At 43.6% G+C, this 15166-nt stretch overlaps 2 protein-coding genes across 4 annotated transcripts in view; both read left to right on the top strand.

Moving 5' to 3' along the window:
- LOC119308429 (beta-galactosidase 15-like) overlaps positions 1 to 7249 on the top strand; it is a 34080-nt gene extending 26831 nt beyond the window's left edge. Inside the window, exons 11-19 of the mRNA XM_037584556.1 lie at positions 340 to 537; positions 1325 to 1557; positions 1933 to 2048; positions 2560 to 2657; positions 3178 to 3288; positions 3893 to 4003; positions 4239 to 4447; positions 6035 to 6377; positions 6853 to 7249. Coding sequence (XP_037440453.1) covers positions 340 to 537; positions 1325 to 1557; positions 1933 to 2048; positions 2560 to 2657; positions 3178 to 3288; positions 3893 to 4003; positions 4239 to 4447; positions 6035 to 6377; positions 6853 to 6996 — 1563 coding nt within the window. The 3' untranslated portion in view covers positions 6997 to 7249. The remainder of the gene's footprint in view (positions 1 to 339; positions 538 to 1324; positions 1558 to 1932; positions 2049 to 2559; positions 2658 to 3177; positions 3289 to 3892; positions 4004 to 4238; positions 4448 to 6034; positions 6378 to 6852) is intronic.
- Positions 7250 to 10294: 3045 nt separating this feature from the next.
- Positions 10295 to 12318, top strand: LOC119308430 (glutathione transferase GST 23-like). 3 transcript variants are annotated; one of them, XM_037584557.1, is made up of 3 exons: positions 10295 to 10731; positions 10830 to 11152; positions 12019 to 12318. In XM_037584557.1, the coding sequence occupies exons 1-3, from the start codon at positions 10393 to 10395 to the stop codon at positions 12257 to 12259; spliced, it is 903 nt and encodes a 300-aa protein (XP_037440454.1). In that variant the 5' UTR covers positions 10295 to 10392; the 3' UTR covers positions 12260 to 12318. The 3 variants fall into 3 exon arrangements, with proteins under 3 accessions (XP_037440454.1, XP_037440455.1, XP_037440456.1); XM_037584558.1 differs by having other exon boundaries at positions 10297 to 10731; positions 12033 to 12318; XM_037584559.1 differs by lacking the exon at positions 12019 to 12318 and having other exon boundaries at positions 10302 to 10731; positions 10830 to 11325.
- Positions 12319 to 15166: the final 2848 nt, after the last annotated feature.

The raw sequence follows: 15166 nt of genomic DNA, 5'->3' as shown, positions 1-15166 counted from the left end.
AGGAGCAGAGAGGGAGCCCGCCGTCGCCCCCAGGTCATGAGAGCAGAGAGGGTAATTCGGGCACCGGAGTCTTGAAGAAGGGAATTTTGAAGAGATGGGTTTGGCCCTTAGGGTGTCAATTAGCATCTGTGTTGCTATTGGTATGAATCATACACAGCTCAGGTAGGTATTTGGTAATTTACAGGCCTGAAAGAGGGACAGGAGTGTGTACACATGTGCAATTTGACACGCTGCACGCTGCAGTGGACAGATTAGTTTTAAGTGTTCACGTGCACCAAGTTCACGCATCTCCAATGCAATTGCCTCTTAATACTTTGCTTACGCTCTTGTTTAATTCAGGCACATGTATATTCCAATGGAAAAGTTCAAACAAACAGAAGCATGACAGGAAATGGACTGATTTGCTCTGCTTTTCTTGCCAATATTGATGAGCATAAATATGCATCAGTCTGGATCTTTGGTAAATCTTATAATCTGCCACCATGGTCTGTGAGCATACTACCAGACTGTGAGAATGTAGCTCTCAATACTGCTCACGTGAGTAATCTATAACTGTGCACATTATTTCTTTCCTATGTATGAGCACAATGTTTGCTTTATCTAGTTGCATCTGAATGCATGTCATATTGTATTAGAAGAAGACTGCAAAAATAGTGGAAATAGTGGAAACATTTAGAACATGTACAGGGCACCAAAACGAAGGCTAAAAGGGAAAAACAGGAGCCAAAAACTAAGAAACAGGAAACTGAAACAGGCCACATCAACTGCAGCTTAGGCAGGCTGAGCAGGCATGGCTGCCGCATCAGGTGGCCATGCAAGCAGAGGTGTGTCTAGAAGTGCGGTCGAACATAGTTTCTGTATTCAGCTGGAGGCTGTTCCTGGTTCATGACAAAACATGCATAATTAATAATTCTGTAATTGTTCTCAGGGTTACTGGGATCTCATGTACATACACAAGGATAACCCCGCAATCTCACCTGTCCTCAGGACCACAAAGATACCAAATTGTTAAACATGAGAGTTTCTAGGTTTGAACTTCTAATAGCATAAAAAAAACACCAGCAACAATGTTTTCAGAAGTTTAGAAACTACTTGGGTGAACTTATTTTTGTCATCGGAATGTCTAACCTTTGTATCAGACTTACTTTATTTGATTATTCGTGCATTTCCATGTTTACAGTCATGTTAGAACATATGGATGGCTGTAATCGTTTGGATCTGAATTAGATGTTCCACATCAACATGCTGGGTAGATGTCACTGATTTTTTTTAATTTTTTTTGACATTTGTGGTGCTTCTTAACTGTTTACTTGTTATATTTCAGGTTGGTGCACAAACTTCGGTTTTTACGTTTGAATCTGGGTCCCCAAGTCATTCAAGTAGACATAAGCCTAGTCTTTTATTACCTGGGGTTGATGGGTCCTATTTCTCGAGTACTTGGTGGACTTCTAAAGAGATCATTGGTACATGGGGTGGTGAAAGCTTTGCTGCGCAGGGAATATTAGAGCACTTGAATGTAACAAAGGACACATCTGACTACCTGTGGTATACTACCAGGTGAATGTTGACCTATATAAGCTGTTAGAGCATATATAATTTTGTGTGCTTACATTCTGTAGGGAACAAACTACCAGTATTCTCTTCTCTAGTTAACCAATGACTGATTGGGCTGGGTTCTCTCCTTGGAGGCTGATTGAATTGAGAAACCGTAATACATTTTTCTGGAAATTTACATGTTTGTAGATTTTCAAAATGATATGGTTTGCTTGATCATCTGCATCAGCTATTGGGTTGCAATAGATCTGTTGTGCCTTCAGAATGCTTGATCAGTATGCAGTTTGATTGTCATGTACTTCACATTCTGATTCTGTTGATAATGCACCCTTTATATTGAGAAGATTTAATATATAAATACATTTTTGGATTTAACAGTGTAAACATTTCGGATGAGGATGTTGGATTTTGGAGTTCAAAAGGGGTTCTTCCTGCACTAAAAATAGACCAAATTCGTGATGTAGCCCGTGTATTTGTAAATGGAGAGCTTGCAGGTATTTATTTGGGACTATCAATCTACATAAAAATGATTACTTATTTGCTGACATCCTGTTTATGTGGAAAAAATGTATCCTACACTAGATCATAGTCGTTAGTTCCTTGGTGGTGATGGTCAATTATTCAATTCCTAATTGTGGTGGTAATGGACCACTATTTCAAGTAAACGTGTTTATGAATTCAAATTGAGATGTTTTTGTTGTTTAATTTTACTAACCCCGTTTAAGAACTGTGTAACATCGGTGCAGTTCAACATTAGTTAGTACTTGTTATATGCTTTAAATAGTTGAACCACCTGTTTCAAGATTTCATTCTATAAATATATAAATATATTTGTGTAGTACAACACAGATTATCGCTGGTAAAAAACTTTGGTCTTGGTTAGCTACAAGCAACTTGTCTGATTTTTTTTTGAAACATAGCATGACATGCTCTGGTGTTGATGTTTTTGTGTCAATGCATAGATGAAAGATTCATTTGTTCATAATGGAATCTTTCAATATGAAGGTAGTCAAGTTGGTCACTGGGTATCACTGAAGCAACCGGTTCAATTTGTTCAAGGTCTTAATAAGCTGACATTGTTGTCAGAAATTGTTGGCTTGCAGGTATTTCGTAATTTTATGATGCCTTTTTTAGCTAAATAATATTATTTATAGCATTTGAGAGATCACGCGTACATAGTTATTGCCTCAAAACATCTGTGCACTCACCTGTAATTAATAATTAGCAACCATATCACTTAGTCCAGCAATCAGGCTTATGCTTTCTTGGTTAAGTTTGTGGTGTGTCCTTCCCGACTAGGGTTCAACTCCCATTAGGAACGAATTCTGGTGTCTCATGGTCATTTCTACCTTACTGACAATTCCATGGGGCTCCTCTACCACAGAACTCATTTTTTGTTCTCATATTATACCCATGTTTAAACTGTGGGATTGAAGGTATAATAGGTGAAAGAAATTCAGTTACATTGAAGTGAGCTACTTGTATGCTGTGCATGCATGTGATGCTATCGTCTTCATTTAGCTAGCTGTATGTTTTTGTTCTGTTATATATGCACGTATGATCATCACGCACAAAACGTGATACATTATTTGACGTCTCATATTGTCTTGGACAATCGCAAAGAACTATGGTGCTTTCTTGGAGAAGGATGGAGCTGGATTTAGAGGGCAAGTAAAACTCACTGGATTGCCAAATGGGGACATTGACCTGACTCATTCCGTTTGGACATATCAGGTAAAGCATTGGAATTTTCAGCCACACTTCTACCTTGTTCACACTTTGATGCAGGCATGCAGACTTTGCGTTGAGTATCATAGGTGCTCAAACTATTTTCAGGGTCTCCCTTAGGTCCTGGAACTTTAATCATCATCTGTGTCCCGGAAGTGCAATTACTCATGCTAGATACTAGAATGCACTTCCAGGATCCAGATGACGATCTTTAAAGTTCCAGGGCCTCGTGAGACTCCGAAAAATAGTTTGACGACCTACAATGCACTTCGCTCTTTTACATTAGATTGTTAAAGGTACTAGAATACTGTACTAGTATTCTTCTGACACACATGACAAGTAGTCCAAAACCATCTATATCGTTAGACCGAATTTACTGGTTAACTACTGAAAATATAGCCAAAAAATTACAGCTTAGTTTGGTAGTGAAACTGCTACAGTTCTTCCATGTTTTGTTCTCCACCAAAGGAAATGTTGCATACAGTATCTCTCACCATGTGTTCTTTACCTAGTATTGTTCCAGGTAAGCTTCTGGAGTTGCCATGGACTTAAAATATTTTATCCTGATTTGAGCATACCATGCACATTAAGATGTATATTTGAAATGCAGGTGGGGCTGAAAGGTGAGTTTTCTATGATTTATGCTCCTGAGAAGCAGGCATGTGCTGAGTGGAGTGGCATGCAGATTGACGATATACTGTCACCCTTTACATGGTACAAGGTAAGTTGACTTTCACCTCCATAAACTTACCATTATATACGGCTGAGGTATTGTATTAGTTCCTTAGTGCTTTCCATCATTTCTAGCGCTAGCATGGACATGTCTTTCATATAACTTTTACCTACCCAGGTCAAGCCAATCTTTATCTAATCCATCAAATTTATTTTCAGATTTTACTGCAAGATCGTGCAATCTGCACATTGGTTGTCTCTTAACTACTGTTTTCTATATGCAGACTATGTTTGATGCCCCTAAAGGTACCGACCCTGTCGCCATCTATCTTGGGAGCATGGGGAAGGGCCAGGCATGGGTGAATGGGCATCTAATTGGGCGCTACTGGTCACTAGTAGCGCCAGAATCTGGGTGCTCATCTTCATGCAACTACCCGGGAGCGTATAGTGAGAGCAAATGTCAATCAAACTGTGGAATGCCGACCCAAAGCTGGTATTAAGATTTTAGTATAATTCATTGCATGGTGCCGGGTTTCTCTTCTATATTTGTCTATTCCTTATGTCTATATTTATCATATCTGTAGTGTAAGCATTACATGCAGATAAGCCACAAACTGGAACTCTAAAGCGATGATACTCCCTCCATTCCCTTATACAAGGCCACTATGAAAAATACATTTTGCATCTATACAAGGCCACCAACAGTAACCGAGGCAAAATTCAATGATGTTTTCTCGTACTAGCAACTTATTTAATACTTACATGCATGTAGTCATAATGACATTGTGCTACTTCTTTCTCATTCCTTCCTTGCATGCATGCGGACGTATTAATGATCCCATATAACAAGAAGAAAAGTTGGCTTGCAAAATAGTCATTAAATTTTACCTAGGTACCTGTAATTTGAGTTTGTGGCCTTGTATAAGGGAATGGAGGGAGTACAATATTGATAGACATAGGAGTAGTCAAGGAATTTCATCATATTTTTAGTTACATAAAATAAACTCCCTCCGTCCCTATTTACATACTGTGCATGTATTTTGAGATTCGGCGTTGACCATCAATTTGACCAAGAAAACATGGTTTATGCATCACAAAACTTATACCATTCAATTTGTATTGAAATGTAGTTCCCTTGGACGCTTGGGCCGGTGATATGGCCGGGATACGCCTGTATGCGATCCTCCTCCGAGTGGGTACACTTACTCACCGACAAATCCCGTCCCAGCAATTCTGTACACAGCAGGGCTGCCCGAGGGTGTTTGCGTTGATGTCGAGCTTCAGTGACCATCCGACCTCCACACCGCCACCTCCTTTCCCAAGGTCCATCACGAGAGGCATTTCCCTCCATCGACGTCACCACACTAGCCTTCTGGACCCACGGGACCCTTGTGCCCCTCCACTCCTCCTGCAGTAAACACAACTCCGACGCCTTCCCCGCTAGCACCACTAGCAACTGTTTTGCGCCTCACCTAGCTCGGCACCATGGCAAGTTTGGCACCTCACCCCAGCTGAGTTGCCAGAACGTCATCGTCAGGGTCTTTGCTTCAACTGTGACGAGATTTTATCCACACAAAAGAAAACTGTGACGAAACTTGTGTTCCGGGGTCACTGGTGAGCGTGGCGCCCAAGGTCTCCTGGGAGTCAATTGAAGAGTTACTGCTCCACAAGCTGGTTATTTTATCTACTACTCCCTCCGTCCGAAAATACTTGTCATCAAAATGGATAAAAAGAGATGTATCTAGAACTAAAACACATCTAGATACATCCCCTTTTATCCATTTTGATGACAAGTATTTCCAGACGGAGGGAGTACATAATGGGGCGACCCTCTCAACAGAGAAGAACATCATCGTTTATTTTATCTGCTTACAGTGATTAGGCTTGTACAAGTAGTAGATCCTTCCATAGCCCCTACTGATGGAATGTGATTAGTCTACTCTAAATTCTTATGATTGCATTCATTTGATAAGATTAATGTGTATTTTTTTATTTCAGTGTGTTTTTTTGTTTGGAAAACTAGCCTTTTACTTTGACATAACCATTTTTTATATTCTCAAACCTTGTTATTTCCAATCAGGTACCACATACCACGAGAATGGCTGCAGGAGTCGGACAATCTTCTGGTATTGTTTGAAGAAACAGGGGGTGACCCTTCAAAGATATCACTGGAGGTTCATTATACCAAAACAATCTGCTCGAGGATATCAGAAAGCTATTATCCTCCCCTTTCTGCTTGGTCACGCCTTACCAGTGGTCGTGTCTTGGTTGATACTATAGCACCAGAACTGCGCTTACGGTGCGATGATGGGCATTTGATCACTAAGATTACATTTGCGAGCTACGGAACTCCATCAGGTGGTTGCCAGAACTTCTCCGAAGGAAAGTGCCATGCTTCGAGTACTCTTGCCTTGGTATCAGAGGTAAGCTGACAAGTCACGACTGCTAACCTAGTAAATTTCTTCTGATTCTAAATGGACGAATGCGAGAGCACCTTTTTAATTTCACACGCTTATGTGCATCAATCATAAAAAGTGTTAGCAAAATTCTAATGGACGAATGTGAAAGCACCTTTTTAGTTTCCCACGCTCATGTGCATCAATCAGTGTTTGCAAAATTCTTAATAAAGAAGAAAATAAAAGATTTGGAGGGGTTAATTTGCCGTGGTTTCTGTACAACGCAAGGCTAAACTTGATCCCGAAAATGAGAAGAGACTCCGAGCAAGTCGGTGATTACACTATATGTTTATTTATTTTATTTATTCAGTCTGTTAGATAAGGAACAGATGCATGAACTTTGTTCACTAACTTGAAGCAAATCAGTGTTTCCAGGCGTCATTACACTAATCTGAATATCTACCAGATGTCATAATACTATTATTATTTTCCTCGTTTCCAGGCGTGTGTGGGCAACAACGAATGTGCAATCAGTGTTTCGAATGATGCATTTGGTGATCCATGCCGACGAGTCGTCAAGGATTTGGCAGTTGAGGCTGAGTGCTCGCCGTCATCAACCACCAAAGAACCTCGAGACGAGATGTGATGTGGAATTCTCGTGACAAACTGGTGTAAGGCTCGACCCATGGTTGTGCGTGGTGTAAAGATAATGATCCTCAAGAGATAATCCTACAAGTGAAGAAATAAGGACAGGAAAAAAACCGCATACGACCCCCATTGTACCATTGTTTGTTACTGGAGGTTGGATTTGATTAATGCTGAACAACACTTCGGAAATGATCTTTGTGGGCCGACCATGCAGTCCTAAACGTGGTGCGAACACTGTAGATTTGATTTCATTAATCGGCAGCCATGACTCTGATCAGAAAAACAATAAAATCGATCAGCCATGCAAGAGCCTGAAGCTTTTTTTTTTTTTCCGAAATGAAACTGAAGAAGCTGAAGGATAAAATTCTAGAACTGTACTCCCTCCGTAAACTAATATAAGAACATTTAAAGCACTAAAATAGTGATCTAAATACTCTTATATTAGTTTTTTTAAATGAAAGGGATTGCCCCCTGCCTCAATTTTTTATTAAAAAAGCAAAGGCAATCGTAGCAGACTGTTAACAGCTCTTGGCTCCAGCTAGAACGCATCTGTAGCAGAATTATTACAGGAGAGAATAGCTAACAGTCTCAAAACACCTCCCCCTTGGAAGAAAAACTACAAACGAGTCTATGGCCCCAACGGAGAGAAGCAACAGAGATACAAAGATGATCTAGCAGCTCCGTTACATGACTCTCCTGGAGCCATCCATCCACCAAGCGATTCTAAGCAGTTCCCCGCGATGATGGTCGAGCAGCCTCAAGCAACGAAGGAGTAGCGCAGCTTGGGAGTCCACACACAGGATTTTCCATTGGCGAATATGTCTTCCCACCAAATCCAGCACACACCTGATACTTCGCCAACTTTTCCTTTGGAAAACAAATTCATTCCGAAGCAACCATAAGCTCCACAAGGTAGTAGTAGAGATCAAGTTGATTGCATCATAGCATTTTTTTTCTTCTTCCAAAAAGGAATAAAAGACTTGAATGATTCAGGTATAGGAATCTCAACACACTCAGCTATCACCGGCCAAACTTGTCGGGCCACCACACAGTCAAAGAATAGATGATGAATACTTTCAAGTTCATTACAGAAGACACAGGTCAAATCCTCCACATACTGACGTTTTGATAAATTATCCCTAGTTAAGCTCTTGTTATGCACCATTAACCAAAGAAAAACATGAATATTAGGTGGAACTTTAATTCTCCAGATGTAATCTTTCCAAACAAAAACCATTCCCCAAAAATTGATCATTTTGTAAAGAGATTTCACAAGTAAACACCTCTACTTTCTAAGGTCCACACAGGCTTATCAGCAGCATTAGACAGAGAGAACCCTCTAACCAGATTTAGCATTTCCTCCCAGGAACGTAAAGTATCTTCATCCATCCCAAACCTGGGCCACCGAGGCATCTTGTTGCTGACAGATAACAAACAAATCCCAGAACCTGGTTTTAAGTGAATAATCACCATCCAGGTGTCATGCCAAAAGGATACATTCCTCCCATTCCCAGGGATCCACTTATAAAAAAAATTAGCAGCAGAAAATGCCGAAGTGATACTCTTCCAAAAAGGAGAGCCCACCCCAGTTCTGGACCAAAGGATATTTGGTTTATCCACATTGTACTTAAATCTAAGAATTTTTTTCCAATCACTCTCTCTATCATCAAAAAAACGTTTACTCCATGCAGAAAGACATATTGAACTCCTTAAGATTAGGGACACCCAAACCACCCCATTCTTTCCTTTGAGAAATCAGCCCCCAATTGGCCAAATGGTATTTATGATTATCTCCAACATTACCCCAAAAGAAGTGAGGCGTTTACTCTTATATTACTCCCTCCGTTCCAAAATATAGTGCTTCCTCTATCCCCGTGCTTTAACTTTGACCATAAATTTAACCAACGAGACCGACTGCGGCGGGAGCAAAAGTTATACCAGTTAATTCGTATTTTATTCAAAAGAAGTTTTCAGTTATATAATTTTTTCTCCTGCTGCAGTCGGTCTCATTGGTTAAATTTATGGTCAAAGTTAGACCTCAAGAAGCGCGAGCGCACTATATTTTGAAATGGAGGGAGTAGTTTACAGGGGGAGTTTTATATATCGAGTGAATAGGTTTGAATTAATATATTACTCTCTTCAATTCATATTAATTGACGTTGTTTTAGTGTATTTATACTAAAATACCATCAATTAATACGAATTGGAGGAAGTAATAACTATAAAAAAGCAGAAACGCTATGTTCCACCCGACTGATAATACCGCGTGCGTCCAGCCCCCTGCACCACCTCCACAACCGTTTGATCAGACGATACTTAGCAACCCACACCATAGGCTAACTTCTGCAATACGGCCCTTGTTGCAATTCTTGCAATACATGTCTATCAGACGTAATACAGGTCTATCAGACACTAAACAATGTCAACACAACGTTTCCCTCGATACCTCATCGCCTGATTCCATCCGGCCGATCGCTGGGAGAGCCGTCGCCGGCGAGCCCCGCGTCCATCATTGCACCCTGTTACCTGCCTCCTCCACCTCTCTTCTTCTCGTCTTTGCAGCCAACCATGAACTCCAGCTGCCACCATGGCCGACCTCCTCTTCTCCATTGCTGGGGACCTCCATCGTCCGCCGTCCTTCTGCCGCTCGCCTCCACCATGGCCGTCAGCCGTTGCGGTGCGTTATTGCAGCTAGGGTCGGTCGTGGTCACCGCCTCAGCCGCCCGCCTCCACTACTACCGTCGGCCGTGCGGTGCGCCTGAGCTCGGCACGGCCGCCGCCGACCTCCTCCATGACGTTTTTGACCATCACCGGTCGCCTCCCTGTTGTAATTGCGACGACCGGGTTGCAAGGGGCGACGGCGAACGACGGCGGCGTTTCTGCAACATCATCTCCATTGCAATTTTTTCGGCAAGATCATTTGTGCTGCAAAATTTCCTTCCACAAGAACACCCATGTTGCAAAAATGTGAAGCCGAATTCCTTTTGCAACATCACCCATATTGCAAATGGTTTCTGCAACATGAGCTCTATTGCAAAGAGCTAGAGCTCTGCAATACTACATTTGTTACAGTGCTGAAGACGGTGATGCGTCACATCTAACGGCCGTCGAGGCGGCAGATTTTTTGAAAAGATCTGTCGGCTGAAGCATGGCCAAAAAAAAATACGGTGATCTGGTATTGCAGGTCTTCATGTTTGAATTGGCTGGGCCTTTCATTAACTGTGAAAACGAAGGAAGCAACGTCGATCGTCCAGACTGCTCAGTCGGAAGTCAAGCCACCGGACCTGACTAATCAAACACTGGAGCCATCAAAATATCTCCGCCACAAGAAAACACTACAAATCCAGCAAACTGGCCAAACGGATCATTAGAATACTAGATAGCCATCGCCGCCATGGATGATCATCAAGAGGAGGGGCCGGAGAAGGTGAAGCTTTTCGGCATGTGGGCGAGCCCCTACGCGCTCAAGGTGAGATGGGCGCTGAGCATCAAGGGCGTGGAGTACGAGTACGTGGAGGAGGACCTGAGGAACAAGAGCAGCGACCTCCTGGAGCACAACCCCGTGCACAAGAAGGTCCCCGTGCTGCTCTACCGCGGCAGACCGGTGGCGGAGTCCGACGTCATCGTCGAGTTCGTTGATGAGGCGTGGAGCCACCGCGGCGGCCGCATCCTCCCTGACGACCCCTACCAGCGCGCCATGGCCCGCTTCTGGGTGAGGTTCGTGCATGACAAGGTCAGCGCAGCGGTTTTCTTCTGTTCCCAAGTTCGATCCAAGTCGGTTAGTTCGTCGCAGACGATATGATCCGACTCTGAGCAATATATTGCATGCAGCTCTCGCCGCCGATCTGGAAGTGGTTCACGGCGGCGCCAGGCGAGGGGCAGGAGGCCGCGCTGGGGGCCGCCGTGGAGCAGCTGCAGGTCCTGGAGGACTTGCTCGCCGTCGGCGGCAAGGAGTTCTTCGCCGGGGAGAGCGTCGGGCTCGTCGACCTGTCGCTGGGCGCGATGGCATACGTGGTCCCGATGTACGAGGAGATCATCGGCGTGAGGCTGGTCACCGAGGAGAGGTTCCCGTCTCTGTCGGCGTGGATGGGCCGATTCTTGGACTCGCCGCCGGTGAAGGATCACCCGCCGCCAGTGGAGAGGCTGAAACCCAGGTACCGAGCCATGCGTGAAGCCTTTCTGAACATGGGCTAGATCAAAGCCACTGTCTGCGTCTTTCAGTTAAAATAAGATTGCTTGTACTAGCATGATATATGCAGTCCTACCCCGCAAAAAAAAGATATATACAGTCCAGTGCATCTTGGGCGTGTTTGATTGCCGCGCGTTACACTACCTGCGTTGCGTACCTTTTTCACCCAGCCTGGCTATGTAAACAGGGCCGGTCCTGAGATTTCGGGGGCCCAGGGCGAAAATAAAACTTGGGGTCCTTTATTATCCAAAATTATAATCATTATGTGCATGCTTAGCTAATTTTTTAAAAATCAACTCAAAAAAAGATAATTTTTTAAACATAAATTGCTCTTTTTTTATCATGGGGTGCAAAACCAGCTTGCGACCTAGTTCCAGGATCTAATTATATATTGTTATATTAATTATTTCTCACTTTTGTTAAGATTTTGACAGGGAAGTTTCATCCATTGTATATTTCATCATAGTTTGGCAAACAAAAATAATTTGAGCTCCCCCGCATAGCTGGAATAACTTTATAATTTGCAACATTAAAAATTAATTTTGCCATCTAATAATATTGAATCGACCATGAATCCTCCAATTAATTTAAGCTTGGCTATCATCATTGTTCCATAGATTCTACACATCCTCTACCCTCGTCTTTCATCGATATCCAACACAACCAGATTAATTAGTCAGAAGGATTGCCATTCAAAAATTAGTCAGACGGGCATCCTAGTCTTCTCGCTAATTCACTATCTCCTAATTCTGCCACTAATAAATCACATATCAATCTATCTAGCTTTGTTGGATGATGCATCAGGAAGATGCTAACCTGATCAATCTGTAGTTTCTGCCTGCCAGGGCCGGTGGTATTGTTACTCCTTTGCATGGTGATGAACATGAAATTACTCGATCCGCCATTGGAGGAGGAACCATCGGGGGAGGGATCTGCGGGAGGAGGCTGTGTCGGCGGCGGGGTCGCACATGGACTTGCGGGACTTGAGGAGTCGTGCGTGATATCGCTCATATCATCATGCGCGGACCTATGCGAGGGAAGCGGAAGTTCCACCAATTTAGGGAATCGCTGATTTACCGCATGTAATGTTCGCATGTACAGGTCTGTTGCATCAAAATTTGCCTAGAATCATTTTTCCTCATGGGCCTGATACAGAGAACACACATACGTGGGGGCCCCTCTGTTTCGGGGGCCCGGGGCGGCCGCCCCCCTGCCCCCCCATCAGGGTCGGGCCTGTATGTAAATGCAGCCTCAAATGCATCATCTGCATGTTGTTTGGTTGCCTGCATGCCCTCTTGCCTACATGGACAGAACCACACTGCCTGGTGTTTGGTTGCCTGCATGTTAGTGGACAAACCCAAGGCATGGTGTTTGGTTGTATGCAACGCCTAGTGTGTGGTAACCTCTTTTGCTAGTTGGTAAGGTTACCAGCACACTCCAACACAACCATGTAGCACACATCATAAGCAGAGCCGGAAGTGCAATCATGTCCTTAATCTTATTTTGATGTTGATGACAACATGCATACAAGGGACTAATCATTTTTATCAAGTGTATCTCAGGATTAAGTCTCAAGGGCGTATGTGGATCATAACTAGGGACAAATGCATATCATTCAAGATCGGAGTTACAAGAAAATAGCTTTAGCTTTTCTTTCTTTACGGCTTTGTTTCTTGAGTATAGGGATCCCGCACTATTAAGAGGGGATCGTTGGATCTAGTGAAAGAGTTGCTCAAAACCCACCAACTCCTTTTTTCACCGGACGTCCGATCCCTCGCAGCTGCCCGGACTTCCAGCTCTTCACGGTCGTCCGGTGTTTCTTCACAGAACGATTTTTATGGATATCCGAGCTTCTCCGGACGTCCGGTCTCCGAACGTCTGTTTTCCTCCGGAGGTCCAACACTTTCTCAACAGAACATTATTTACGGATTTCCGGTCTTCTCCGGACATCCGGTCCCCAGGCGACCGGCACGTTCCAGACGTCCGATGGCTGTGTGCTGTTTCGTGGCCTGTGGATCTCCAGCGACCGGACGGCCGATGGTTGTCGGACGTCCGGACCTATCTATGCCACCGGACATCCGGTCCTGTCCGGACGTCCGACCTCTACAGTGCACTTAAATGGCTCATACGATTACTTTTCCACGTCCACTATATATAGCCTTCTTCCCCACACGGGATAAGGTTGACCATTCACTTTGAGCCTTCCAAGAACACATCTCACTCCCTCTCTTGATTCCCTACACCAAATCCTAGATCCCTAAGGGATTTGGGAACATTTGAGAGAAGTTCTCCAATCAAGTGATAGATCCACTCCCTCCCATTCTTCTCACCAAAGGAATTCGTGATTTGAGCAAGTTCTTGAGCTTTTCCCATCGTTCTTGTTACTCTTGGAGGTTGGAGACTCCTAGGCGGTAGGAGTGTTTCGGAGAGGAATCGACCATTGTGATTACCCCCGGAAAAGTTTGTGAGGGTTTGGAGACCACCCCAAAGTCTACCTCTAGTGGTTGAGAAACGCCTCCGTGGTGTTGTCTCAAAAGGAGAATAGGGTGAGCCTTCGTGGCGTTGGTGTGCCGTCGTGATAACATCCACCTCTCTAACGGTGACGTAGCTTCCCTCCAAGGAAGTGAACATCGGCATACATCCTCGTCTCCCGGGGTTGCGGTTATTCCTAACCCTAACTCTCTACTTGTGGTTACTTGTCTCTTAGCACTTACTTATACCATATTGTGCTTGCTTACTTACATACTTGGGTTATTTGTTTATCTTTCTTAGCTCTTTCTTGCAATTGTTAGGCTCACTTTCATATTCCACACTATTGCCTAAAATTGCTAAGTAATAATTAAAATTTGTAATTGTACCTATTCACCCCCCTCTAGGTCCATCTCGATCCCTTTTAATTGGTATCAGAGCCTCGTGCTCTATTCTTGTGGCTTAACCGCCCTAGAGCGAGATGAACCCTGATGGGACTCCCCTTGTTGCAGATCCGAAGAATACGGGTGCGGCTTCCACGGAAGCCAAGTCCTTCACTTCAGAGGATCTGGAACGACCTCTTGCTAAGCAAAAGGAGGAGCATGATGCCTCTCTTGAGGCCTTGGTCCAAATGAGGTTAGCTACACTAACCACGATGCTTGCACCACTTTCTAGTGGTGTGGCCTCGAGGCCAGCTATGCCTACTCCTTCACTTGGCCAACAACCTCCCCTCCAATGTTCCTTGGCTTTATGAAAGACCTCAAATAGAGAAACCTAAGTATAACCCTCAAGGCAAACCTCCTTTACTTGATGAAACTACCGATTTTGCTTTGTGGAGAGTTGCTATGCAGGATCATCTTTGATATGGAAATGATGAGATGTTGGAGATCTTGGAGTATGGCTACCAAGCTGTTGACCCGAAGAATCTTACTCCAAGAGAGGTATATGACAAGAATCTCAATGACACAGCAACCATGTGCATAAGAAGAGGTATGACCGACAAGAAAAGGAGACCATACATACATATCACAAGTACCAAGGAATTATGGGATACCATTGTGAGAACCAAGACCAGCACCTCCACTCTCCGGCTTGCATGAAATTGCCAAGGGTCAACCACAAAAAAATTGTATGGAGAAAGGTGAATCTCCCAAGAAACTACTTGAGCGTCTCATGACTCTCACCGCCAACATTGAGTCATGTGAATGTGACAAGACTCAAGATGGATTTAACTTGACCAAGCGATTTCTTGTGGATAAATTGCTTCATGCTCTTGCTCCATATCATCACCAAATGGTGTGGGGCATAAGAAAACACCATGGATTCAAGGAAATGACTTCAGGTGACATCATATCTACTTTCCAACAATTTTAAGAGTCAAAGGCAAATGCCACAAAGCATCTTGCCATGCATGGTACCTCAACATCAAAGATCAATCTTGCATTGATGGCCAAGCATGTATGTGAAGAAGAGCAAAGTGAAGAAGAAGAAGATGAGGAGGAGGAGGATG

Source organism: Triticum dicoccoides, chromosome 5B (genome assembly GCF_002162155.2).
Source record: "Triticum dicoccoides isolate Atlit2015 ecotype Zavitan chromosome 5B, WEW_v2.0, whole genome shotgun sequence".
NCBI lineage: Eukaryota > Viridiplantae > Streptophyta > Magnoliopsida > Poales > Poaceae > Triticum > Triticum dicoccoides.
This window is presented reverse-complemented; position numbering and strand designations above follow the sequence as displayed.